Source organism: Prunus mume, linkage group LG7 (genome assembly GCF_029339155.1).
Source record: "Prunus mume cultivar Tortuosa linkage group LG7, ASM2933915v1, whole genome shotgun sequence".
Classification (NCBI taxonomy): Eukaryota; Viridiplantae; Streptophyta; class Magnoliopsida; order Rosales; family Rosaceae; genus Prunus; species Prunus mume.
In genome coordinates this window covers 13,302,424-13,330,319 of record NC_142704.1, presented here as the reverse complement: position 1 = coordinate 13,330,319, position 27,896 = coordinate 13,302,424, and the positions used below count along the sequence as shown (strand labels likewise).

At 37.2% G+C, this 27,896-nt stretch overlaps 3 protein-coding genes and 1 pseudogene across 4 annotated transcripts; 2 read left to right on the top strand and 2 right to left on the bottom strand.

Moving 5' to 3' along the window:
• Positions 1-2,871: 2,871 nt before the first annotated feature.
• AFH14 (Formin Homology 14) lies at positions 2,872-13,293 on the top strand. The gene is made up of 18 exons (XM_008239824.2): positions 2,872-3,056; positions 3,336-3,476; positions 3,599-4,299; positions 4,414-4,635; positions 4,962-6,550; positions 6,871-6,997; positions 8,448-8,519; positions 8,955-9,053; positions 9,712-9,753; positions 9,842-9,922; positions 10,004-10,054; positions 10,136-10,217; positions 10,337-10,431; positions 10,615-10,686; positions 10,812-10,928; positions 12,230-12,298; positions 12,400-12,466; positions 12,756-13,293. The coding sequence occupies exons 2-18, from the start codon at positions 3,404-3,406 to the stop codon at positions 12,908-12,910; spliced, it is 3,714 nt and encodes a 1,237-aa protein (XP_008238046.2). The 5' UTR covers positions 2,872-3,056; positions 3,336-3,403; the 3' UTR covers positions 12,911-13,293.
• A 250-nt stretch (positions 13,294-13,543) lies between these two features.
• On the bottom strand, positions 13,544-17,848 carry DUR3 (urea-proton symporter DEGRADATION OF UREA 3 (DUR3)). The gene is made up of 9 exons (XM_008239823.3): positions 17,436-17,848; positions 16,637-16,744; positions 16,431-16,526; positions 16,240-16,322; positions 15,898-16,118; positions 15,529-15,791; positions 15,191-15,429; positions 14,260-14,909; positions 13,544-14,123 (listed from the first exon to the last, which is right to left on the bottom strand). Exons 1-9 carry the CDS (start codon positions 17,622-17,624, stop codon positions 13,819-13,821), a joined length of 2,154 nt encoding a protein of 717 aa, XP_008238045.2. The 5' UTR covers positions 17,625-17,848; the 3' UTR covers positions 13,544-13,818.
• Positions 17,849-19,164: 1,316 nt separating this feature from the next.
• On the bottom strand, positions 19,165-23,843 carry LOC103336773 (disease resistance protein Roq1-like). Its single transcript, XM_016795756.2, has 6 exons — positions 23,332-23,843; positions 21,936-23,028; positions 21,517-21,798; positions 20,331-21,434; positions 19,641-20,200; positions 19,165-19,448 (listed from the first exon to the last, which is right to left on the bottom strand). Exons 1-5 carry the CDS (start codon positions 23,817-23,819, stop codon positions 19,658-19,660), a joined length of 3,510 nt encoding a protein of 1,169 aa, XP_016651242.2. The 5' UTR covers positions 23,820-23,843; the 3' UTR covers positions 19,165-19,448; positions 19,641-19,657.
• Positions 23,766-27,444, top strand: LOC148915525 (uncharacterized; annotated as a pseudogene). The gene is made up of 7 exons (XR_016128557.1): positions 23,766-23,904; positions 24,242-24,430; positions 25,547-25,808; positions 25,951-26,019; positions 26,096-26,233; positions 26,486-26,568; positions 27,256-27,444. The product of XR_016128557.1 is annotated as an uncharacterized LOC148915525 (transcript).
• Positions 27,445-27,896: the final 452 nt, after the last annotated feature.

Genomic DNA, 27,896 nt, shown 5'->3' with positions numbered 1-27,896 from the left:
CTTAAAACGGTTGACCAAAAGACTAAGACTTGCCTCACTTCCTCTTCCATTCCCTAGCCTAGAATACATAAACCATGTCTACTGCTGAAGCAGCAACCGAAAGGCCAGATACGTTAGCCTTTTGGTTGCTAAACAAACTCTACTTATAAATAAGTGAGGAGAACAGGCAGACTTATGTAGAAGTTAAGCATTTTAGCTTTCCTTCTTTTAGCTTTCCTTCTTTCAATAAAGGTATCCTGAACATGAAATGTTTTTTAATCAAGATAGTGTTCAGAGTGAATCCAGAGCTACTAATATTTTATTTGGACATCAGCATATCAGCATATCAACATAAGGGTGTAACCTCATCCAAAAAACAGATTAGAATAGCAGAAAAACAATCAAAATATCAACATAGAAAAACAATCAAAATATCAATATGTTGACAGCTAATAGATGGATATATATATATATATATATATGTATCAAATTAGAAAAACAATATTTCAGCTATCACTCAACTGGAAAAATTGCAACATGATATTGGGTGAGATAAAAACATGTACAAACAAAACTGAACAAATATAAACTTCATGCTCATCAAATTAAAAGGTACAAAACAAATTTGATATCTTTCCATACAATGGTTATCCCAAGCCTAATCGTAGTAGAATCAATATTCAATTCATTCTTATATACACTTGGAATGACTAAGAACTTTCATCTTCAGTCCTAGCTCCACATGGACAGGAGCAGTTCCATTCCACTCCAAATCATGGAATGAAGCAATTCATTAACTGAGGCATTGTCATATTTAAGGAGAACATAAGCTTTTCCAAATTCCACTTGCTTAAATCTGTTTGGTACTTGCACTTTTTCAAACATCACCAAAGCAAACATTGCCGACTCTTCATGAAATAAAGAGAGAGCAACAGAAAGAAAGATGCAACAATTTTATTTTCCAAGGTTCAATTATAATAACCAACGACAATCTTATTAGTTCCCTCAAGAAAATTTTAGGCCAGAAAACGTAAATGTAAGAAAGAATGTTCTTTCTTTTGGACTTGCCTATGCAGACTTATGTAATGTTCTGTACCAAAAAAAAAAAAACACAGCTGCATCAATATCAAAACACAGCTGTATCAATACCAAGGAAAGATATCAATCCATTGCTCATAGCCAAAGTAGATGTACTTGTCTTTTGATATACGACGCACCCAGCAAATTGTAGGACCATTGTCAAAGCTTGGGCTTTCTCCTTCTCAGATAATAAAAACCCAACTTAACAATATTCCCATGAATCTCTTGGTTTCGTGCCTTTTGAATGTGTATGTCAATTAATATAATATGAAGAAAAATTCAAGTTACCCCATACTTTCTAGAGAAAGAGAACAGTTTTGCCAAAACATCAGGTATAAATTTTAAATCGAAAATCAAAACAATCAAGCAATCAACAGCCAAGAGTACCAAAAAAAAAACAATCAACAAAGGGAAGAGAATAAGATCATTATAGCGAAACAATCAACAAGTCTTTCCATTAGCTTTTGCGCAGATTTCAAAGTGGTAGGCTCATCAATGTTCAACGTCTTTAAAAGAGAAAAGTAATCTGGCATAGGATGTAGAAGAGTTTGTATTTTTTTTAAACTTAATTTGAAGAGTTGTGGGGTGTGTGGGGTGTGTGTATAGATATATTAGGGTTAAGTATTAAGTTAGATGACCTTTTTTGTCTTTTTAGACAATAATAAAACTTACAGCTTAATGATTTAAATATTGGGGTGAACTAAGAGAAGTGTGAGGTTTAAATAGAAAAAATCATGAAATATTGATATCTGAAATGAACTGAACTTTATCCCAAGAAGTCCAAAGTTCAATTTATTAAAATAAAATTGAAATGATCTTCACCATTGCATATACTCTAATTCTAGGTCTGAATTTCATCTTTTGTCTCCAAACCTCATTTGCACGCGAATTTGAATTAACTGTTCTTTAACCCAACCCCAATTTAGGTTTAATAGTACATCCCAATAGGGGGCGGCCATACTTGTTCAATTTATCTCTCTCAACTTGGATCCCATGAGGCGGGCCTTGGAAAGTTTTAACATAAGCAGTAGGGATTCGCAAATCCTCCAGACGTAGAGCGCGCAGGGCCTTGAACCCAAACACAGAAGAATTTATTGGAGAAAGTTAAAAGAAAACTTAAATATTCAATTGGATATTGAGAAGAATTTATCTAAGCAACCATTCATGATTAAAACATAATTCTCATATCACATCTTCAAGGGAAAATTGGGTACACGCCAATTGGGTCATTCAAATCTTTGGGGAAAAACAAGTAACAAGTCTGAGGATGACAATACAAATCCGTTGTCGATTGTTCAATTATCAATGGTCAAGTTGCTGTTTTCAAATGCCAGTGGCCAGAATATTCAGATTATACAGTACATGCTTGCTTGAAGATTCAAATAATTTGGATGATTGATACAGTACATAAGGTGAGGTTTTAATTTTATATAATTCTGCTGACGTGGTCGAATTTTGAGTCATTAATCAAATGATTAAGATTCCTTTAAATACGTATAAATGCACCGATTCCAAATGCAAAGACTCGGTCGGTTGGGATTGGGAAGGGTACTGATGGTGCTGAAGTCATATCAGTTTTCTTTCCAAAAGTTTAAAAGTTATTTACCCACAATAAATTGCATTAAGTAGATTTGCTACTCAAAACGTGTGTTCCAACTTAAATGAAAATAGAAAGCTGAGCAAATAATACGACGTCGTCTTATAAAGAAAACATCAAAAAGGAAAAGAACAAAAAAAACACGCGTGCTCTCTTCTTCTTATACCGAAATTCAAACATTTTTTTATTATAAAATAGCTAGAGAAAAAAAAAAAACTAGAAAGTGGCTTTGGAGATTTTTTTTCTAATTTAAAAATTTGAAATTCAAGGCGAGAAAAAGAGTTCAAAATTGAAATTGAAGGTGTAATGGTTCTCCAAGACTCAAACTACGAGGCACGAAGGGACTTTCCATAGCCCGTCGATACCAGCCAGAATTTCCACTTTCCGTTTAATCTCTCAGGTTCGTGTCAAGCCTTCATGTAACTCGTTAGTTTTCACGCCTGCCGTTTTGTTTTGATCCGGGTTAAAGCTCAGACTCTGTTTGGTTGCCGAGAAAACTGAAAGGAAATGCTGAGAAACTGAAAGGAAATGATGAAATTTAGGTCTAATGGGGTTTTACAATTGGAATCAGATTAGCTTGATTAAGGGAGTTGCTTGAGTTAATGCTGACGAGGCCCAAATAGTGTGAGTTTTGAAAGTGTCAGTGATCACCTTTTTCTGTTGAACTTTGTATTTTCAGGTTTAGCTCATTGGCAAAATCCTACGCTCAATTCAGTTCAGTTGGTAAAATTCAAGAAAGAGAGGAAAATGACGCTTCTAAGTAGATTCTTTTACAAAAGACCCCCAGATGGGTTGCTTGAATTTGTAGAGAGAGTATATGGTAACATTCTTTTCTTCATCCTTTAATCTAGTGTTGCTATTATTTGTTTGCATTAAATCATATGTTTTCATAACTTGTTTTTTTTTTCTTATTTTTGTTTCATGATATTAAATATGGGGCAGTGTTTGATTCGTGTTTTTCCACCGAGGTCTTGCCTGAGGAAATGTACCAAATATACCTAGATGAAATTATTACTGAGTTACATGAAGAATTCCCGGACTCATCCTTCCTTGCATTCAATTTTCGTGAGGGTGAGAAACGTAGCCAGTTTGCTGAGATACTATGCGAATACGATGTTACAGTTATGGATTATCCGCGGCAGTACGAGGGTTGTCCAATGCTCCCATTATCTCTCATTCAACATTTTCTCCGTGTTTGTGAGAGTTGGCTCTTGCTTGACAAGCAACAGAATGTTATTCTTCTCCATTGTGAGAGGGGAGGTTGGCCACTCTTGGCATTTCTTTTAGCTAGCTTTCTCATTTTTAGGAAATTGCATAGTGGTGAACGAAAGACTCTTGAAATTGTACATCGAGAAGCTCCTAAAGGTTTCTTGCAGCTCTTGTCGCCTTTGAATCCTCTTCCGTCTCAGCTTCGATACCTTCAGTATGTGGCAAGAAGAAATATAGCTCCAGAGTGGCCACCTCCTGAGAGAGCACTTTCTTTAGACTGTGTCATTCTTCGAGCCATTCCAAACTTCGATACCCATAAAGGCTGCACTCCAATTATCCGTATTTTTGGTAGGAATCTACTTAGTAAGGGTGGGCTTTCGACCCAGATGATATTCTCCATGCCCAGGAAGAAGACACTTCGGAACTACCGTCAAGTAAGATTTATACTGTTCTAAGAATTTTCCCACTTGATGTTTGTCATTCTATGTTTTTGCATTGGTCAATGTTCCTTATATCACTACTCCAGTTATAATGTTCTTTCTTTGCAGGAAGACTGTGATGTCATCAAAATTGACATTCAGTGTTTAGTGCAAGGGGATGTTGTATTGGAGTGTGTTCATGTAGATTTGGATCCAGAGAGGGAAGTTATGATGTTCCGTATTATGTTCAACACTGCATTTATTCGTTCCAATATACTGATGCTGAATTCGGATAACTTAGACATTCTATGGGATTCAAAGGAACGCTATCCAAAAGGCTTCCGAGCTGAGGTGACTATTAGTGAGCCCTTTGTTTTGATCTTCATAGAAAAATGATTAAACATGGTGCCTTTTGTTGTATGAATATAGACATGTATATACTTGCAAGGAAATGTTATTATGCCAGACTGAGGATCTGGAGCACACATTTTAGTAAGAATCATCCTGATCAATGGTCCAGATTAACAGTGTGGCAACATAGGAGTCTTATGTTGCTAGACAGTGCAAGAGAACTTACTCTATGTATACACCATATTAAAAGACATAACATATATTTGCGTATTCTTATTTTCATATAAGTTAGCCATCCATCTGATTGAATGAACTCATTTATTCAGGTATTGTTTGGGGAGTTTGAGAGCATCTCTCCTCCTAAAGCTCCAACTACAATTTTAAATGGCGAGGAGAAAGGTGGATTGCCCCTTGAAGCTTTTTCGAGGGTTCAAGAACTTTTCAATGGGGTTGAGTGGGTTGATAGCAATGATGATGCAGCCTTGTGGTTGCTTAAACAGCTCTCTGTACTAAGTGATGCAAAAGAAATTTCAAGGTTGCAAAACAAAGTGAATTTATATTCGTCACCTGCTGACTCTGAAGAAGAAAATAATGCATCTAGCACTGCTGACAGTGCTGATGAAGCGTTTGATACTGTTTCCAAGGCTTCAGCAGATTCAACGAAAGCATTGATGCTGGACGCATTTGATTCAGTGCCTGTATCATTTGAAAATGATGGTCCACCAGAAGTGAACCTTGCTTCAGAGTCTGCTGATCAAGAGTTAATTGGACCTGTTCTGCACTCTCTTCATCAACAATCATTAGATACAAGTAATGGATCTCCACCTTGTTCATCCCCGCAATCATTGCCACTCCCACCACTATCAATTGAACCATTATGTCCTGCGCTTCACCCTCCACCACCACCGCCATCACCACCTCCTTCCATTGGTGCTTGTAGAGATTCTTTAGACCCCCTACCTTCCAGTACTAGCAGAGGTCCACCAGTACCACCACCTATTGCTCTACCTCATTGTGTCTCTGGCAAAGGTCCACCACTACGTCCTCCCCCACCACCACCACCTCCTCCTAAATCTAGTCAAGAGTCTTTGCCGCCACCCCCACCTCCACCTCCTCCGTTTTTGGGAAGTGCACCCAACAAGGTACAATCAATAGCAGCACCGCCACCGCCACCGCCCCCTCTTCCTGCAACTAACAAGCTACAACCACCTCCTCCTCCTCCTCCTCCTCCATCCATTTCTAATTCTGGTCGTGGACCACCGCCTCCTCCACCTCCTCCACCCTCCAGTTCTAGTTCTGGTCGTGGACCACCGCCTCCTCCACCTCCTCCACCCTCCAGTTCTAGTTCTGGTCGTGGACCACCGCCTCCTCCACCTCCTCCACCATCCAGTTCTGGTTCTGGTCGTGGACCACCGCCTCCTCCACCTCCTCCACCATCCAGTTCTAGTTCTGGTCGTGGACCACCACCTCCTCCACCTCCTCCACCATCCAGTTCTAGTTCTGGTCGTGGACCACCACCTCCTCCACCTCCTCCTCCTATGAGTGGTAGCCTTGGTAATAATACCAGACCATCACCCCCACCTCCACCTCCTTCAGGACCGGGAAGGCCAATCCCACCACCTCCACCACCAGCACCAATGCCCCCAAGTGCTCCTCCACCACCCTCAAGTCGTGGTGCAACACCACCTCCTCCACCACCTGGAGCAAAGGGCTCCAATGCACCACCGCCACCGCCACCAGCCATTGGAAGGGGCAGAGCTTCTTCTGGGCCGACAAGTCTTGGAAAAGGTCGTGGCACTGGTGCCATTAATGCCCCGAAGAAAAATTCGTTAAAGCCCTTACACTGGGTCAAAGTTACTCGAGCAATGCAAGGGAGTTTATGGGCAGATTCTCAGCAACAGGAAAATCAGTCAAGGTGCATTCTTATGGAATTCTTCTAGACACTTGATTCTTAATAAAAAAAAAACAAAAAAAAAAACAAAAAAAAAAACACAAGCACTATGAAAAGTCACTCTGTCAAATATTAGGTTCCATTGTTAGTGTACAGCAGGATTATAATTGTCACTGAAATGAGCTTAAGAGAATCCATTATGCATTGTCACATTATTTTTTCTTCATTCTTTCCATGTGATGCTAATTTGTCTTGAGTTTGTTTTTGCTTTTTTCTTCTTGGTTCTCTTTCCTCAGTTCCTCTCCGTTTCTCTTCTGATGTAACATTGTGGGATTTTTTCTCAGGGCTCCAGAAATAGATATGACAGAACTTCAAAGTCTGTTTTCAGCAGCCTCTGCTTCAGATGGAAATGGCAGTAGGGGTGGAGGTCGACGCGGTTCTACCATCACCAAACCTGAGAAAGTGCAATTGGTGAGCTTTCTTTCTTCTGCCATGCAGTATTTTTGGTTTGCTTTAGGCTTTTATTGTGCTTGATGCTTTGCCACTTATAGGTTCATTAATCATTATTTCTTTCAGTGATAAGTTTTTACTTCATAAATTGTTCAATTGATGCAAACATGTCTCTGTTGCTTTGCCTTTATAAAAAAAAAAAAAATCATGAAGCCTCAAGTAGTAGGAGGATTGGGAATTTAACTTCTTCCGATTGTAATTTGATCACACATGTTTTGTATGTCAATTTTCAATCATACATAAGCACCCAAGTAGTGGGAGGATGGGGTACAGCAGGCATTTGTTTGTTTGTTAAATCTTGTGCCTAAGGAACGGAATTGACAACCTAAGCTAAGACCAAGGTTATTGGCAACATTGTTGATGTTTCGGTCAAATCAGGGTGCAACATTAGATAGGGTGGAGGTGCATCTTAAAACAGTTGCAGAAATTTTGAAGAAATCTCAGCAGTTTCAGTAATGTTGACATAGTATTGGTATATCTATGCATATCAGTCTTTTTTTTAATACTGAAATTTGGTGGAATTTGAGTGAAATTACCCAGTGACCATGTTTACCCAACCATGTGGATTTTCATTTTAATCAGTTAGCTTTGTCAACTAGCCTTTAGCCTTGATTGCAAAAAGCAGCAGACTAAATGGGCTTTGAATTCTGATAAAAGCTCCGGGCTAGGCTGTAACTTGCAACTGATAAATGTAGCCAATGAACAATATCATTTAACTGCTCCAGAGGAGTAAATATAAGTAAATGACTCATGTTACTTGAAATAATCTTAACACATATAATCCTTGTTAACCAATAAAACTCATTTGTCAATTCAATACATAGTAGCTCTATATAAAGCTAAAAAGAAAATGAGTTGAGATAGTTCCAATATAAAATATGTACATAAATCATGAAAGTATAGGTCACCTGCGTAAGTTTTTTCAACTATACATGCCATATATTTAGCAGGGATACATATAGCTTGCTAGCATTTCGTAAAATCTCATTCACAATCTTCATGTTGTACATTTTTTATTTTTCATCAATATTTCCAGTGACATTGATATTTCCATTGTTATTTTCTTAAATTCGGAGTACCTATAGATCTACTAGCAATGAAATTTTAATCCTTGGCCAAGACCACGTATTACATATTCTTGTTTTGTCTAATTGATATCAAGGAAAATCCTGGGAAAGGATAGAGTCTGAATTCTCCAAATAGCCTAGTTGCCTCCAGATTTCAATCATAATCCCTAATTGAACAAATTATAAGTATGGAAAGCAGAAACTTCAGCAAAATTTCAAGAAAGTTGGAAATCATGTTCCTTAGGGTACCTATGCTTTATGATATCTCCAGCCTTGATTCCCTCTAGTGTGATCTTTAGGATATGTATGTAGACTTAATTTGTTATTTTGTCACTGTTTATCAGGTTGACTTGCGACGAGCATATAACTGTGAAATCATGCTCTCAAAAGTAAAGATCCCTTTGCCAGATATGATTGTAAGTTCTTCTTTCTACTCATGTACATTTCACAGATATCATCAGAAAAAAAGTGTTTTCCTCTGGTTTCATAGCCTTCTATTTGCATGGCTTGGGGAAATGTGGATGGATGAATGTTCACATTAAGTCTCTGTCTACTCTTGAGGACATGAATGTTGAGCATTGATATTTTCATAGTTAGTGACGTTGATGTCCTCATATCTGATGACATTTCTCTCATTCATGTGTGAAAATCATCCATTCTTCTAATTTATGGTCATCTTATCTTATAACAAGGATAAAGGAAGGAAATTCAACTTTGGCATCTTTTGTGATTGTTGCGTGGATGTTTTATGTCTATTGCGGTCATGTCCCAATTGTTGTATATGGTCATTAATAATGCTTATTAGGCTATTAGCGTATAATGGTGCTAAACTTAGGTGTTTATGCTTCTAGAATGCAGTTCTGGCCCTGGATTCTTCTGTTCTTGACATTGACCAGGTTGAGAATCTCATTAAATTTTGTCCTAGTAAAGAAGAAATGGAAACTTTGAAGGTAAGTTGCTCTTCCTTCCCACTCCTCTTCCACAGCAATTCATACTTCTATATGTTGGGCATGTACATGTCTTTTTGATTGATACTAATGTTATCCTTGCTCCAGTAATTTGATCTTTATTGATGCTGTGTACATAGATTTCATGAATTTTCACTTGTATTTAAAAAAGAAAAGTAATATCTTAGTGTTCTGGATAATGGGTTTAGAATCTTGTTTGCATATAGTTTTTGTAGTTTATTCCCAATAAAAAAAGTTTCTTCAGTTTATAGTACCCTGCCAGTATTCTTGTACTCAAACTTGGAACAAAGTGAGATGATTTTTCCCTTTTTCACACTAAAACGGTATAAGACTCTAAACAGTCCTAAGGTTGACACATTATGAGTTTACATCAGCACAACAAACCAACAAAGAAAGCTGCAATGTGAATTAAACAAACCTAATGTTTCTGATAGCGTTTTTGTCTTCTTGCTGTAGTGTTGAGGTTGACCCCTTTGTCCACAACTTGTAATGCTTTTGAGATTGATCAATAAATTTTTTCTTTAAAAAAATAATAATAATAATATGGTGAGATTATAAATTTCTTTGAATTACTAGAGATTGTCTAGTTTAGAAGGTTGTTACTTCTTTAATAGTGCTGATTCCATTTTCCTCCTTCCAGAACTACACAGGCGACAAGGAAATGCTAGGAAAATGTGAACAGGTTCTTTCTAATACCAACATCTTAAATGCAAGTTTGTTCTAAATTCTATTTGATTTCCTACTAACAGCGTCTTTAGTAAGTACTTCAGTTTTTCGTAGAGCTGATGAAGGTTCCACGAGTAGAATCCAAGTTGCGAGTATTTGCTTTCAAAATTACCTTTTCTAGTCAGGTAAATTGTAGAGCTTTATTTTCTTTATATGATTTTGCGTGGTATATACTTAACAGCATTTTGGTGCTTGAATTGGATCAGGTGAATGACTTGAGAGTTCATCTGAATACAATCAATGGTGCTGCTAGAGAGGTATCATGAGAATCAGTGGTTATTAAACTAGTACATATGAGCATATTGTTGGCCTCCATTTGATTTGACAATTATGTGCAGGTTAAAGAATCCGCGAAACTACGACAGATAATGCAGACAATTCTTACTTTGGGAAATGCCTTGAATCAAGGCACTGCTCGAGGTACTACTGTCTAATGGTTGTTTTAATTCTTCCTATGATTCTGTTGCCATTATTTTTCTTGGTATTTACATTATTACCATTATGTTCCTTAGCCTAAATGTTTAGTTTTAATTTTGCAGGATCTGCCGTAGGATTCAAATTGGACAGCCTTCTTAAATTGTCTGACACCCGTGCAAGAAACAACAAAATGACTTTAATGCATTATTTGTGTAAGGTATGGCAGTTGAAAATCTTAACCATATTGATTCGTAAGATTTTTCCGCCATCTAGTGCCTTGTCAAAGTTGGTGTTAATATCCATCTGTGCAGATGTCTTGCTTTATCATTCATATTTTGCAATTTTTTGGCGTTATTAAGGATATTCATGTCATGCCTTTATCAATTTTTGTCTTCATTAGCTCATTGCTGAGAAAATGCCAGAGTTGCTGGATTTTAATAAGGATCTTGTTCATTTAGAAGCTGCCTCTAAGGTATGCTGTTTATGTTGCTAGAATTCGTTCTTTCCGATGTTTGTAGCCTGTATTAGTAACCATTTCATAGCTGACCTGTCCAATTCCTTGCTTGCATATGTTTGATCATAACATCAAATAATCAGATTCAGTTGAAAGCTTTGGCTGAAGAAATGCAAGCTGTGAGTAAAGGTCTTGAAAAGGTTGAGCAAGAACTTGCTGCTTCAGAAAATGATGGAGCAATCTCTGCTGGCTTCCAAAAGGTGAGAAATACTGATGTTATTTTGGTTTTCTCAAATAAACAGCATATACCAGTTTAGAATTTCTATTTTATAAAGATAATATTAATCATGGATGAAAATGTCGGCCAACAACTAGACATTTCGGCCGAAGTGTCCCTTTTTCAAGTGTCAACAGTGAAACTAGGGGGCTAACAGCATCTCTTCTCCCATGTTGGCGAGATTTCCCCAACATCGCTGACATTTCACGATAATCCCAACATATCTTGATATTCCCTACAAACCCAGAAAAAAAAATTCTTCATTTGTGAAGGTATTCATCCGAAATAGAAGGAAAAAGAGGAAGAAGATGCAAATTCAAACAAAAGAAACTGTAATCATTGTTTAGAATCTCTTATTCAGTCAAATATAAACCACACCAAGCCTAAATTAATTACCCATGTACTAACCCAGCCAATTAATCAAATTAACCCCTTTGTCCATTTTCACTTATATAAAAAATGATATTGATATCCCTGAAATATGTATAAATTGGAGGGCTGATTTTATCTGCATGGCTGACATTTTCATCCTTGACATTAATTAAATACTTGTTATCTACAACTTCATCTTGAAAACTAGTCACACTTCTTAAATGTTTCAGTTATATCATATTCTTGTGTTTGAAGTGAAAGAAGAATGTTGTCAAACTAAATGTGTTACAATCAACGAGTGTAGTTCCAGTGGTACAGCACTTTACTCTAACACCCACAGAAAGAGTTTAACTCTTGCTCTTCTCCTTCTGTTAAGAAAATTTATAGTTCTGAAGTATAAATTAACAAGAAAAGTGTGATTAGTATACCTTTTGGGCAGGCCCCTTTTATATCCGCTTTTCTTCCTCCCAATAGAAATTGAAATAACACCTCCGTCACCTCTATAACACATAACAATCCTAAGTAGTTTCAGCAGCAACCCGATGGATATAATGATTATAATCTGATTGATTTGTACCAGACAGTAGCGATGTAGAGGTCCATTCTAGTTGGGACCCACTGCCAAGTATATTATCCTAATGTTGTTCCTAGGAGGGATCTTTTGGAATTTCTTTTAGACCTTTTTCTGGTGCATACAAATGTATGTCCTAGAAAGTACTGAGAAAAAAACATGAGTTTTTTTTTTTACTTTAAGCTTTCTCATTCATTGTTTCCTCGAAGTAAATTGCTTATGATATTTTCTATTTCTTTTGGTCAAGGCTTAGGATATTTTCGAGACATTTAAACATAGGAGATAAGTTTAGTTGTTACCTTTATATTTCAACTTAAGAAGCAGAACTTCCTCCTCTGCAGGTCCTGAAACATTTTCTTGATACTGCTGAAGCTGAAGTAAGGTCACTAATATCCTTGTACTCTGAAGTGGTGAGTGCAGTCCAGAGTTCCAGAGTTCTTATCTTGTTGATTGATGGCTTTGTTTTATGCAGGCTTACTGATGGTATAATGTCTTAACTCATTTTTTCCAGGGAAGAAATGCAGATTCTTTGTCTCAATATTTTGGGGAAGATCCAGCTCGGTGTCCTTTTGAACAAGGTCTGCTATGATCTTCAACTCATGAATACACAACACATTCTTCACTTTATTATTGGTGGTGGAAAATGATTGAAATCCATTCATGGTTTTCCAAGTACTGATTTAAATAGTCAAGGGAAAAAAAATATGGATATAGTGGTTATAATTCGGTCGATCATGTGATGCAATGTTTTGAGTTCTAGTTTTCCAGAGATTATATGAATTTCATCCAAAATTTATTTTACGATCTCTTTGATTTTCATGTCAAATTATTAAAACCTTTGATCTTTGACGTGTCTTGGCCTTGCAGTGACACAGGTCTTGTTCGTTTTCGTCAAGATGTTCAACAAGTCACGAGAGGAAAATGAAAGACTCGCTGACGTCGAAAAAAGGAAGCTTGAAAAGGAAGCCATGAAAGAACGAACTGTAACTAATTCATCTGCAAGGAAAGATGGTGTTAAATAGAGCAACATGAAAAATACACATGTTTATGTTTTGGTGGGTAAAATCAATATATTGCAGAAACAAGCGGTCAATTTTAGAATTGACTTTTAGTTCATGCCCAAATTCGACCAACAATTTACACAAGGTTGACAAGTGCAAGTCGAAATTCTGATGTGTGCCCAATTCTTTTAAAGAGGCAGGTTTTTACTTTTTCCGAAGCTACTGATTAGGTCGAGATGGCAGCCAGATGGCAACTTGACCTTTGCTCTCTGAGAAAAATCCTCGACCCATGGATCAATTGTATTCATGCTGTAAATATTATAAGAACAGATGCTAGCATTGTAATCCTTTCCTCGCATCTCTTGAAACATTTTCTAGCATCTTATCTGATTTCGTGTTATGTCTTTTTCTCCCTGTACTAGACAATCACAATTTTGTGCCTGCCAAATTGGTTGATGTCTGTGATTACGAGGTTGATTATCAATGATCTTGTCACAGGTACAAATTTTTTGTTGTTAAGTTTTGGATTTGGATTGCCTTGAAGAATGACATTGAGCTCAAAACTGCGATGATTTTTTGAACATACAAAGTGGTAGATTATCAGTTCAAAACCCTAGCAACCTTACAACTGATGAGTCCAAAAGATGCTGAAAATGTTGAAATGAAAAGACTCATACCAATTCATCCACTTCATGCAGTGAACTTCAAAAGCTGTTGCTTGATAATGTTCTTCATTACAGCTTGATTTTTTTGTTGTCAAAGATTACAGTTTGATTAAATGCTTCACAAATGCGGAAAGGAGTTAAGAGGCTCAACATTGATCCTCAGTAACCCAAGCATTATCCCCAGAAAAAGCACATTCATATGATTGGTTAAATTAAAGCCAATTTGATTGCCACTATATGTAGTCTTCAACCGCTGACCAAGTCTCATGCTTGTCCTACAGCAGAAAAAGAGGTTTCTTGCTCTGATGCTTCTTTCCTTTTAGCCTTCTCTTTCTCAAGCAAGTAAATCTTCTCTGATTCAGGTATAGCCAGCATGATTGTGTGCAGCCTCAAATTCATTTCCTCAACCTTTTCCATGAGCCTGTCATTTGTAAACATGCCGAGAATGACACTCTTGATCGTTTCCCAGCTTTCTACTATCGGTAATGCAATGATTGCAATCGAACCTATCGTACCCCATGCTATTGCAATGACTGCCCAGAATGTGAAGTACCCTAAACTGAAATCCCCTGCATTCAGAAACAATTTATGAAATATCAATAAGAAACATTTGGGGAAGTCCATGCACTATTCATCTTCTGACAGACATCTAAGTTCTTATAAACTGTTACTATCTGCAATCTTAATAAGTTCTCCAAAGTTTACCTGCTGGAAGAGTGAGAAGAGGCCACAATAAAACAATGACCACAGTAAAGCCAACACCCCATTTCACAATCCATGCCTTTGCTCTCAACAATTTTTCCTCCTTGTACTCTTCTGCTGGTAGATCACTCTTTTCTTTCTCAACCACAGTGATCTTCTTAGTGGTGCCCCAATCATAGTTTTGTGGTGACAAGAAGCTGCAGATAGCATGTATGGCTCCACCAGTAAGTATAGAGACAAGGTTTCCAGAAAGCATTGGCGCGTTTCGACCAGTTGTGTCAAGATTTACGCGGCCATACTCGATTTTTGTAACAGATAGCCAAGTGATGATTCCAAGAACACAGCCAACAATTGCTCCTAGAATTGCACCAATTGCATTTGCCTTTCTCCATAGAAGCATAAACGCAATGGGAATAACTGCTGAACCAATGAGCACTCCCATGGCCAGATACATCCAACCCAATGAAACTCCAGCCTTGTTTAGTATTACTGCTAACATCCCCATAAAGCATCCAAAAGCAAGGATGACACCCCTTGATACCTGGAGGATTTTCTTCCCGCTTGCTTCTGGGTTTATGTATGTACGGTAGATATCGTATGTGCATAATGAGGATACTGCTATAAGCTCTGAAGAACCAGCTGATGTCACTGCCCTGCTCAATATATAAGATAAGAGAGTTGAATTATCAAAACCGTAAAGATATTGAAACAGAAAGTGCAACAGAGTTAGGTAATCCTCAAGTGTTCAATACATCCTGACGGTAAATGTATTAAATTGTGCTCAACAAGATAAACTGTCTCCAGATCCCAAAAAAAAATTAAAAAATCAAGTAAAATGAAAGACAAGTAAGATAAATACTTTACTACAGTTCAATTCTTCTACGTTTTGGCATGCTATGTTCGTTGACTCGAAAACATTTATGCTTGAACTTACATGAAAAGCATAGTAAGAAGAAGCACAGATCCTCCTTTTCCCATCAAAGCTATAGCTGTGGCAGGAGGAACAAGTCCGCGACTTGCTTCACTTTCTGTAATTGGTAGATCAAGTGCCAATGCTCCCAGTCCCAATGATGTTGCCAATGAGAATGGGACTGCAAACCAGACAAGTCCACCTAGCAGGTAGCCCTTATGCGTTGATGAAGGCCGTGCAGCTATTGCACTTACCCAGTATCCCTGAAGTTTTCAATGTAACTTGTAAAATGTGACAAATTTTGAACTTAAGACATTTAAAAGATGTCTGCTTAGTTGCTTGTAATCTATTGATCAACTTACATTATCAACAAAAACAGTGCCAAAGTTTCCGACTATGTTGATAATCCCAAACACTAGCCCTCCAGAACTCAACATTGTTAAGTACGACCCTTTATAATTCCCACTAGCAGGACCACAAGACTGTCCATGATGAGAAACAGGCTCCTTACAAATCCTTGATTTACTTGCTAACTCTACCAGACGGTTGTACACGACGCTGGGGCTACCGAGCTCACTGCTTGCAATGTATACAAGGTAAACGAATATGACTAGTACCACATGAACTGAAACCAAACCAAGAACACATATTTCAGGATGACATGAATTAGACTAAAGAGAAAACATATCAAATTGCATCAAGGGCATTATAAAAGAAATTTAAATGACTACCTATAACAGAATGTATATAGCTTGCCAAGAAGGTAGCTTTTAGTCCTCCAGCTAATGTGTAGACAATTACTCCAAGAGGTATCAGGAAGCTAGCAGCATAGATGTTTACTCCTGTAAGTGCATTTACGACAGCTGAACCTCCGAGCAGCAGCATTGCAGTTACAATAATGTTTGTCAAAAAGCAGAAACTGAGGAAGACAATGTGTGCTGCTGTGCCCCAGCTGAAGAGGAATGTTATTCATAACATTAATTAGTGAACTATGAGCTTCAGAATACAAGTCCCCGTAAGGGAGGGATGGAACTTAATGAATCTTATCTTTTGGTTTATCGAACCACACATACCGAGCTTTCACTATTTCGCAAACAGTGTGAGCATGAGGAGCCTTTCTCTTGATCTCTATAGCTATTATACCAAACAAGAGTACCTAATTATTAGGAACATTAAGTTGTTAATCTAACGTGCCTTAGTTTTCTCTTATATGAAGATTATTCATATCTCTAACAATCAAGAGAAGGAAACAGCTTGGACATGCCTGAATTGTAGCCCCGCTAGCATACCAGAAAGGTCCACTTACTCCATACTCCCAAGCAACATTTGAACTTTGCAAGATTGTAGCAGCCCAAGTCCACTGCACAAATTTTCAAAACAAAGGAAGAGCAATCAGTCCCCCAAAATCATCTCAAGAAATAGAACTTTTCCATTAAAATCCGTAAATGGTTTACGTGCTAGGGACTGTACCTGGGATACAATCACACTGGCAATGAGTCCTGTTTTAACATTTCTTCCTGCAGTGTTGAACCATTCGGATGTGTGCTTGGAACCAACATATCGCTTCTCCAGCCATACCTGACCCACAGATAAACATCAAGGCATCAACATCTTGCATTGTTTTCAGGAACAGGCAAGTACCATAATTCCTATTCTGGTTACTGCTAACTAAAATTTTTGTGTTTTTAAAGCATACGAAAATACAATGGTGGAGGTTAAAGAACAGATCGTTTAACACGATAAGGGTCCAGCATTATGTGATTACATAAACAGTTTCTTAGTTTACATTTTATTAGAGACATGAATTGAATTGTAAGAAGCTAGAATATGATCAAGATAGTTGTTAGAATCACAAATGGAACTACCATGTTCAATCAACGCATTAGAGTTTCAATCCATATCAATTAGATACCACAAGTTTCACCAAATCCCTGCAATGTCTAATAGCTCAACTCTGTTTAGTGAACAACATATAGGGGCTCAGAAGTTCGGGGTTTAGACCAAAACTCCGATGTAAACCAATATTATATGTCACAGCGTCGGCACGATATATAACATCTTGAGCCTCTCCACCCATTGACTCAAGTGTCTACTTTGTCCCAAAAGTACATATAAAGAAACCAAGAAATTGGGATATGGTAAATGACATCGGTAAAAGGTAAATTTAGTTTTTTATATTTAATTTAGTGAAAAGGTTTAATAAACAAAAAATAATAATGAATAATGACAACTCTTTTACTCCATACTAAAATGAACAAGTGACGAATACCAGGAAAGATGTGAAGACAGCAAAGAAGGCTCCAAAGCCAAGAATCACAGAATAACCAACGCCCTGATTGAGCACGGGTTTGCCTCCAAAGAAGCTGGTTTGCCTCACACAGCCACCACCATCTCCTGCCACGTGGTAGTACTTGCTTGAAAACTCAAAAGGAGGACACTGTGACCAGGAGCTAGCCATGAACAAGGTCAACAAGAGAGCTTTCAGAACAGCACCTCCGGCTGCTCGTTTATCCTTTATCTGTCATCAAAGACAAAATCTACAAACTAACAAAGATCGGAAATGTAGAGGCTGAGATTGCTTTCTTTCTTTCTTGTTAGGACCAATGCAAGTGTCGACTGTAAAGTCAAACTAGGAAGCTATCTGTCCAATGACGTTATAGGTGTTTTTTCCTTTTTTTTCCCTATACGACTGTCCTAAGTCTTTGTTGGATATTATAGAGAAGGGTAGATAAATTTTGTCTTAGAGCAGAGGGAGATTCATGTAATTTTGTCATGTTGACCGGATAGCTAAACAAGTATACAAAGCATGCAAAGGTATAGAAGGAATCTTTCTTTATTTTTGGTGAAATATAGAAAGAATCATCGTTAAAATAAACAAGCTCTTCTAACTCAATAATATTGATTGGTGAAAGAAAATAAACAATAACGAAACTTTTTTTTTTTATAGTACAAATAATAGTCTAAACGGGAGGGAAAATGGATTTCTCACACACTCACACAACTATGATGTGGTGGGGATTCGAACCGGAGACCTCTCATCTACAAATCAATACCCTTTTTTCACTGGGCTAGACCTCTTTTTTCACTGGGATTCTATCTTTATTTTATAAGTTAAATTATGAGTCACGAGTAGAGGTGTCAAATGGGATGGGCAGAGGCCAGCTTACTCCTGGAGAAGGTAGAACTCAGAGCACTCATGCTCTTCAACGATCTGTTTGCGGAGCTCGTCCAACTTCTTCTGCTCGGCCTCGTGCTTTTGCTTTGCCTTCCACACGTTCTCCATGTTCCGAAGGCACCCTGTGTGCCATCCCTTCTTGTTTAGAAATTTCAACGCCATTCTTCTTCTTTTTCTTCTGCTTCAATATTCGAATGAATGAACGAAAAGGTTGAATTTAAACGATCAATTTCAATTTCAATCGCGCAGTCTCTCTTTCTCTGAGTTTTATGCATTGCGAGTGTTACATCTTGGACAAAAATAAAAAACAGTATAGGTGGATTAATTTTTTTTCTTTCTAAAAAAATATCAAATCGGATTATATTTTATTATGACTTTTTTTAATTTTTAATTTTTTTGTTGGTGGTGATGACAAAGTAAGGTGTGGGTGACGGTGATGAGATGGTGGCGTGCAAGGAGGAGAAGATGGGGTGCTAGGGTTTGGGGAAGAAGGTGGGGGCGGCTAGAGATGGTTTTTTTTTTTTTTTTAAATTTAAAATTTTTAAGTTTATATATCTATTTATATTTTATATTTGCTTAAAAAAATTATTATTTATTTAGAAAAAGAAAAGGAAATAATATTAAAATGAAGTAAAAAGAAATTATGTAGAGTAAGGGTAGGATAGGAAAGAGAAAGAACAAAAAATATTAAAATTGATTAAAAAATATTAAAAAGCAAAAGGGAGTGTAAGTGGAGAAATGAGGAGTGAGAAAATTAACTCCCTTTTTTGTTGTTGCAAAATATGGGCATCATTAAAAAATCCGTATATAATACATGGAAAAATGCATTCGTATGATTTGAAAGACTATTAAAAATAAAAATGTATTTACTCTTACAAAAAGGAATGTGCAATAGTCTCGTATTTTGTATTTTTTTCACATTAAAATATATAATTTTCTTTGGATTACTCACCCTAAACTATATATACGTAGTCTTGAGGTGTCTCGCCAAGAGGCATTCAAAAATAGAAATATCTGAAAATAAGGAGATGCTAAAGATACAAAAACGAACACTTGGGGCACCCAGCTTATAATCTCTTCCCAGAGGAAGACGACTCACTTAATAATCTGCAAGATAAAAACAAATTAGGCGTGAGCAAACAGCCTACTTATATACTAACTCAGTTATATCTGTCATGTAAGATCACATGCAACAATACAACACGTAAAAATATTAAAAATAAAAACTCATTACCAATTTTGTGCTGAAAGGGAGGCTAATTATAAAAAATAAAATAAAATAAAGTGATGCGAACTCACATTGAAATGCAGACATGTCATATCTTTGTTCTCTTTCTGGGTCTAACTTCATCACCTACATCATCATCATCATCTAATTCATTTTCATCAATATGTTTGCCATCATCACCACCATCCTTTGACATACTAAGAGGAGCCAGGTGGGCCCTAATGCTTTTGATGTGCACCCCTTTGCCGATAACTTCAACTCGAAAAATAGGCTTCTTTAATTGTTCATAAAAAATTGGAATACATTCCAGCCACACATTACCTTCCCATGTCTCTCTTCCAGACAGATACACGTGATCTCCATCATCATCCAAATAAAATTCAAGAGAACAAGGGCTAACAAATGATTCCGTAATTTCCCAAACAGCAAACAAAACCAATTTTGTGTTCTCCAGTACGGAAGTCCAAGGAATTTCAATAGGAAGTATGTAATTACGAACACTCCAACCATCATCATCAACGTAATCAAATTTACTCTCATCGTAGTCATCAAAGTCATCACGAAAAGTGAACCACTCTGGAACTTCACTGCCACTGTCAGGTAGTGTAACGATAATCCTCCTCCTCTTCATCTGTAACACAAGACAACACAGGCATATATATTATTATTAATTAGTCCAGCTTGCAGCGTACATAGTATAATATTAACAATATATGTAATGTATGCATATTAATTATATAAATAAAAGATACATATGTCACCTGATTCAGGAAAATTTTTGCCATCTTTGAAAGATCCAACCCTAGGTTATCGCATAGCCTATGGCAATTAGACAAGTCCATGTTACTAATGCCTTGCATGTCTTCGTTTTCCAACATCTTTGACAATGTTGAAAATCTTCCCAGCGATATGCAATCAGTCATATTGATCCATGCTACAGATGCTGGAAGTTGTACTAGAATTTCTTCAAGCCTCTTGCAAACACTCAAATCAAGCTCCTGCAAGTTGACACATTTGCTAATGCACACAGGAAGACTGACAAAATTGCTTTTGGATAGATTAATTTTCACTAAGTTGGACCAGTAACAGAAATTCTCCAAGGAATCCATATTTGATACATTGCACTCTGCAAAATACATCTCCCAAAGCCTCATGAAGTTGCCATTGCGTGGACTGTTTGCGTTGGTTCGAACCTCCAAAGGAAGTGATTCTGCACTCGATAAACCTTCAGAGATCAAGTTATTTGGAAGTGTGACAAGTTTTGGGCATTGACTGAGATTAATAAAATCCAGATTTTGCAACCCATAAATACTTTGTGGCAGATTTGCAAGGTTTTCACATCTTTGTAAATATAATTGTTTAAGCACAGTGAGATTTCCAATTGATAAAGGCAACTCTTCTATAGCAGCTCCATCTAACCGTAAAAATTCCAAGGCAGTGAGATTTCCAACGAATGAAGGCAATTCTTTTATAGCAGTTCCATACAACCACATTGTTTGCAACCCAATGAGCTGTCCAATTGATGCAGGCAACTCTTTTATAGCAGTTCTCCCAATGTCCAATTTAATTAAGGATTCCATTTTGTCCACAATTTCTGGGAAACTCTCCAACTTTATGCAACCGCAAAGAAGAAATAATTTCAGAGATTTCAACCCAACTTTATTTGGAAACTTCGTGAGTTTACAGCAGTGACAAAATTCCAATTCTTCAAGTTTATCAAGATATCCAACAGATGGATGAACCTGGACTAAACTTCTACAACCACTCGCATTCAAGTACCTTAAGTTTGGGCTGTTGGATAGGTCAGGGATTTCAGTTAGGAATTGAGATCCAGTGAAATTCAGAGATGTCAACTTTTCCATATGCTGTGAAAAAAAAAAATCAAATGGATAGCATTAAAGAAATTTAGAACATAAATCAATTAATAAACGAGACCTCTTAAAGTACCTTCAATCCCTCCCCTAGTTGTTTGATGCGGCTGTAAGGTAGACTGAGCACAACTAGTCCATTTGGATGAAAATTGGGTGGAAAAAATTGGAACGGACATCCATGCCAATCAAGAACTCTCAAATTGTTTGGGATAGAACTAGCGTCTCCAAAAAGGCATACATTGTGGTTTATGAGAATTTTAAGATTTTTCATCTTCGAGAAGCTTCTGCCAACATCCAAGAATATCTCATCATCTTGTTTGGGGAAATTTAACATGATGCCTGTGATTTTATTTGTTCCCTAATAGAAAAAAGAAAAATGTACCAAGTGTTACAAAGTATTTATAATTAAAAAAAAATTATACTTAACACACAACATGTGTTACTTATTGAATTAAATAAAACTCTACACTCACATATATAATTTAATTTACTTACTGTATTATTCATCAGAACAGACTTGACATCTTCATGAAACCACAATCTGCTACGTCCTCCGGTTTCATTGGGCGACTCCTGCTCAATTATGTCCTTACCCATCTTTTCTAGTAAGTCATGCATCTGAATATGACTTCCTTCAACACTTATGAGGGCCTTTTCTATGAGTACATCAATGCCATATCTAGCATTTAGCTCACAAGCGTCTTTCACATACTTTCTATTTTTACCCTTAAAGAAACATGCAATGTCAAGGAAAACCTTCTTTACTCTATCATCCAAGGCATTGTAACTTATTTTGAGAACTTCTTGAATTTTCGTGCCTTGGAAACCATCCAATGCAGCTTGCCACTTATCTATACTTCCACCACATAGACAAGAACCGAGAACTTGCAAGGCCAAAGGAAGGCCTTGAGCATAGCGTATTGCACGTTCTGCAAGTTTCACATAATCACCCAAAGGAGGCCCACTTCTTTTGAAGGCATGCCAACAGAAGAGCTCAAGAGCTTCAGGATCATCTAAAATCTCGACCTCATGTATTAAATTAACATGATGAGCAGTTAACAGTTGTTTATCCCTTGTTGTTATGATAATTCTACTGCCTACACCAAACCAATCACATGCCCCAACTAACTTGTGTAACTGTTCCATGTCATCAACGTCATCAAGAACCAAGAGAATCTTTCTACCACTCAACCTTTCCTGTATCATAATGGCTCCTATATGAACGTTGGGCACCTCAACAAATTTTCCCCTTAAAATGTCAGAAAGAAGATTCCTCTGTAGTTCGGCTAAACCTCCTCTCTGCCACATTGAACATTCTCTAACGTTTGCCAGAAAACAACTACCTTCAAATTCATGGACAATTGAATTATAAACAGCTTTAGCAATTGTGGTCTTACCAATTCCACCAGTTCCCCATACCCCCACCATACGAACATCTTTTTCCCCCAAATCTAAAAGCTTAGTTATATCTTCTACAGGACGGTGCATTCTAACTGGATACTCTGTCACATATAAATGTGTACGGTCTATTACTTCCCGTGAAATGTGTTGAACGATTTTATGAATCAGTTCAGCTTCAGATCTATGTCTGCCAATTTAAAAGCATATGAAACATTTAGTCACATGGCATTTTTGTATAAAAAGTCATTTAAAAAGGGCAATTAAGGAACATAATACACTCAAAAAAGAAGAGAATTTAGAGCAACAATGAATAAATTAACTCTTATAATTTATTTTCTTTTTTTTGTCACATCTTATAATTTATTTTCTCAAAAGATGATCCATTAACGCATACATCAAACCTAATGAATTAGATATGGGAAAAATAAAATAAAAATAAAAGAAAAGAGAAAGCATTAATTATGTAAGGATAAGGGGGTTGGAAATTTACTCATCGGACAGAGTGAACCCCGCCAGTTCTCCGGCTTGTGAAAGTGCTTTCTTCCATCTGTTGACCTTCTCTACATTATTGCAGTCCATGTTAGCTAGTGCATCCCCGAAGCTTCCTCTATGATTCCGTACATCTGATGGATTCACCTTGTAAAAAACTGGGATGACCAATTGTTGATTTGATTCTTTGCAATCAAGAATCTTAACAAGCTCATCCAAGCACCACTTTGAGGAGGTATAGTTTTCGGAGAACACCACCACAGAAATCTTTGAGTCTTCAATTGCTGTGAGAAGCGCGTTTGATATTTCTTCTCCTCTTCTGAGCTCATCATCATCCATGAAGGTCTTAATTCCTTGTAGACGCAAAGCGCTATACAAATGGCTTGTGAAATTTGAGCGAGTGTCAAAACCTCTGAAGCTCAGAAAGACATGGTATTTCCATGACTTGGTGAAAGGAGCAGAAGAAGAAGAGGCTCCTCGGTTGGCCATGGAAGCCAAAGATAATTGTTTCAGTGTTTGCTTGAAGAGCTTTGGATGTGAGCAAATGTAAAAGGCAATGTGAATTCATGAAATGGTGAGTTGAAAATTAAACCCACCGGATATGTTTTGTTTATTGCCACCTCACCTGTACCTAATTTTGTATTACTCTATGGTTTTCAGAAGTCATAGTTTAATCACATTCGCATGAAACAAAATGAAAACGACGAACGAGCTACAGATTCCTCCTCTGTTTTTTCATATTTAATTTTTTTTTTTTTGGGTTGTTGAAGTTTAGTTTCGTATGATGTTGGATTCACGGGAAGGACTTAAGATGATTTTCAGAAGTAAATTTTATTTGATGAAATAAAATAAGTTTAATCACAGTAAAATAATAACAACAAAATAATTAATAAGATAAATATATTACATAGGGCCAAAACACCAATGGGAGAAGTGGTAGCATTGAGTGGCAGATTGGGTGGGGGATCGTCGAAACTCGCGCTAGGGTATCTTCATCGTCTTCCTTTCTCTGGTACCAACAGCAACAGTGTAGTTCATGCAAGCCTGTTTTCAGGGGTGAGGTTGAGGAAGAAGCCTGGTCCTCAATTTGAATCGATCAGGTTTGTACTTATTCTTGCCTGATTTGTTTTGTTTTTGGGTGTGTTTTTAAGCAAGTAATTGTGACAATGGTGCCCCTCTGCCTTGTTGGGATAAGAATTTCTAAAAAAGTGCACTAACTTTGAAGTTATTGCCTGTTCTGTTTTGTTTCATTTTGTTTTGTTTTGTGATGCATTCCTTACTAATTTTATATTCTTCACATCCAATTCTTATTTTGATTCCTATCCACAATACTTCCCATGTTCATTCTAGTAACCAAACACTGCTATGATGTGTACGTAGCAAGTCTTTTCTTTTTGGTTTAATTTTTCTTCCTTTTTGGTAGTAATATATTTGTATATACAAGGTTTGCAAATATGAACAATTGGATGTGGAAATGCACCATTCATTTGGTCGTTGCTAATTTAGAATATTCACTTTTTGACAGTAATTTATTCCTTGCACCCACATCCGAGAGATGTGATGATATTTTATATAGGTAATAAAAATTTAGCCAATTTTCAGTTGGGGTGCTAAACATGAATATTCAGTTCTAAATTTTGTAACTTCACCTTTCTAACCGAAAGTAAATAGTAAATATCAGGCATGGGCATTAAGGGCCAAGTAGCATCTCTCTTCTACCAAATAGGGAAGTCTTTGTTTCGAACTTATGAAAGGAAAAGGAAAGAAAAGGGAGAAAGTCCAGGTCCAACCCTTTCTAATTGCCAGTTTTAGTGCTTTCTGTCTTCTGAGGGTGTATGGAACTTGGTAGAGGAGTACTTCAAGTTGTCTAGTCCATTACTGATGTTTGGTCTATAAAACTCTATTTATACTCTCTCTTTTTTTTTTTGGTTGAAATTCTATATTGACATTTCCTTCTGTTTGCATGGAGAAAAAACCTCACTAATGATGTGATAATTGAGTTGTAATAGCTCATATGATACAAACACACTGTAAATTTTCCCTGTTTATATTTTTCAGACGACTCTATAATCTTCTTTCACATTTTTAATAGTGATCCGGAGTGAAATGTTAGATTCAAAATGCATATTCCCATACGATATTAGTTTTTTTTGCTAGAAGAGGTCTAATAAGAAGTTCATTACTGCAAAATTTACTATGGTTATTTTGGCATGCAGAAGGAAGAGATCTGCCAAAAGGTTGGTTACTGAAAGTTTGATCACTAAAATGGCTGATTATGAAGGAAAGGCAGTTGCTACTGATGTCACCTCAGGATCTATGATTTTTGAGCCTATCATTGAGGATGGAGTATTCCGATTTGATTGTTCTGCAAATGATAGAAATGCAGCATATCCTAGTATCTCTTTTATTAATAGCAAGATACCTTCATATATCCCAAATTTCCAATGTCTATTGGGGTAGCAGATTCTTAAACTCGAGGTCAGCGATTGATTTTCAAATTGAATTTGGTGCTCCCTGTATTATCTATTTCTTTTTGTCTCTTTCTTAACAACTATGTTGTCTTTTCATCGTGATAGTTTCTATGCCTTAAATTAACGTGGTAGAATTGCTTTTGCTCTAGCTTCCTGTCAGGACCTCTCTCTATGGAACTGGGGAAGTTAGTGGGCAACTTGAGCGGACGGGGAAAAGAGTAAGTCATCTTTTGATGATCTATCCATGAAAGATTTCCCTCCCCTCTAAATGTTTAGTATTTCTGCTTGATTTAGATTTTTACTTGGAACACGGATGCATGGGGTTATGGTTCTGGAACTACGTCATTGTACCAGTCACATCCTTGGGTTCTAGCTGTTCTTCCAACTGGGGAGGCATTGGGAATTCTCGCTGGTACAACACGACGCTGTGAGGTGCCGTGACATCTGGATCTCTGACCTTCTGTTGAGTCAATATTTAATACCTTGTGTTAACATTCATAACTGAAATGTGACATCTAATATAAATGTAACATAAGATGTATGTTTCTTTGCATATAGTGGCACTTGCAGGTGTATGTTGCTTACTAGTCAGCCCAGTTCATAGTATATAATGCGGTTCCTTCTCCATCATTCTTAATTTATTGTTTTAGTATCTGTTTTTATTGTTTATGATTTCCTCACCAGGGACTGTATTTATGCCCCCAAAGTGGTCGTTAGGCTACCATCAATGCCGTTGGAGCTATGACTCTGATAAGAAAGTTCAAGAGGTAAGTTTTTGATAATTATCTCAAGTTAAAGCTTCTCTCCTATGTCTCTGTCTCTGCCTCTGTCTCTGTCTCTGTCTCTGTCTCTCTCTCATGCATGCTTGTTTTCTCACTTTCTCTTGTTCGCTTGTATGTTTGGTCAAATACATATTCAAATACTATGGCATAACATAAGAATGAGCTTGTCAATCAAATAATATAGTACTTGGTGTTGAGATTTGGATTGCAAAGGGAGCAGAGAAGTACCAAAAGAAGAAGAAGGAAAGGTTCAGCTCAAAGAAGGAAAATGAAATTCACGCTGCAACATTCTCACTGTTGCAGCAGTCATGCCTTTTCATTCATTTCTTACATCAGAAATCATCACCATCCAAATACACGAGCCAATGTGATTATGACACATGGCAGTACAGGGCATGTGAGCCGTTGGCAAATAACAAACTGATCTAAGACCTTACACTTGGCATATGAGCTCAAGCTTACATAATACTTACTCAGCTAAACATAAGAGAAGTCAACTATGCTAAGTAAACCATTCACTAATGAGAAATTAGAGAGCAATTTACATTTCAACACTTAGAACTAGACAGTACATCATAGTTCTGTAAATTCCTTGCCACTATATAGACAGTACAAATTTCTAAAGCGTTATACGATCTAGTGTGATGATCATTGACCAGCTTACACTTGCAGATTACAGGAACATTTCGAGAGAAGGGTATACCTTGTGATGTCGTATGGATGGATATTGATTACATGGATGGTTTTCGTTGTTTCACTTTTGACAAGGTATGTTTTCCCCTAAATGTTCTTAATGGATGAGAATACATTGGTTCTGGTTCCCCATCTTCAGTTCATCAATGAAACCATTTACTTCTTTCAGGGGTGAATTGAATTTTGAGAATCTTGTGTATGTTATTGAGACATTTTATACATGTTTAGGGTTTCCCCTATGAACTATGGTCACCCTCGGCAGGGATGTGGGTTCGGCAGATGGCTCTCCACGACCAGATGTGGAGGTCTCCTATTGATGACTGGTGTGCTCCTCTGGCACCCGAGTATCCCCATCCAAACTCGTAGTCTTGACCTGGCACGACTACCGTCCCAATATACCATAGCCAACGGTACTAGCTGTCTTGTCATGAGTCCCTTCCCGATGCGTGGGTAGGAACAGAGGTTGGGCCTTCACCGAGTATTTCGACATCGGTATCTTCTCCACCCTCGGCACCGAGGCTCACGGCCTCACTATTCGTGTCCTACTGGTCGTCTGATGACTCCCCATCGAACGCATTGGGCTCACTCTCGAACGATGACTCGCTATCGGACATCTACAA

Excerpts from the sequence above, each read along its gene's own strand:
- AFH14 (XM_008239824.2), top strand. The coding sequence starts at position 3,404 with ATGACGCTTCTAAGTAGATTCTTTTACAAAAGACCCCCAGATGGGTTG. Across the intron at positions 6,551-6,870 it reads CAACAGGAAAATCAGTCAAG|GGCTCCAGAAATAGATATGA; the intron begins GTGCATTCTTAT and ends ATTTTTTCTCAG. Across the intron at positions 10,687-10,811 it reads ATTTAGAAGCTGCCTCTAAG|ATTCAGTTGAAAGCTTTGGC; the intron begins GTATGCTGTTTA and ends TCAAATAATCAG.
- DUR3 (XM_008239823.3), bottom strand. The coding sequence starts at position 17,624 with ATGGCTAGCTCCTGGTCACAGTGTCCTCCTTTTGAGTTTTCAAGCAAG. Across the intron at positions 15,792-15,897 it reads CTATATACATTCTGTTATAG|TTCATGTGGTACTAGTCATA; the intron begins GTAGTCATTTAA and ends GTTTGGTTTCAG. Across the intron at positions 14,124-14,259 it reads TCTTCTCACTCTTCCAGCAG|GGGATTTCAGTTTAGGGTAC; the intron begins GTAAACTTTGGA and ends TTCTGAATGCAG.
- LOC103336773 (XM_016795756.2), bottom strand. The coding sequence starts at position 23,819 with ATGGCCAACCGAGGAGCCTCTTCTTCTTCTGCTCCTTTCACCAAGTCA. Across the intron at positions 23,029-23,331 it reads GGGTTCACTCTGTCCGATGA|ACATAGATCTGAAGCTGAAC; the intron begins GTAAATTTCCAA and ends TTAAATTGGCAG. Across the intron at positions 21,435-21,516 it reads AACTAGGGGAGGGATTGAAG|CATATGGAAAAGTTGACATC; the intron begins GTACTTTAAGAG and ends TTTTTTTCACAG.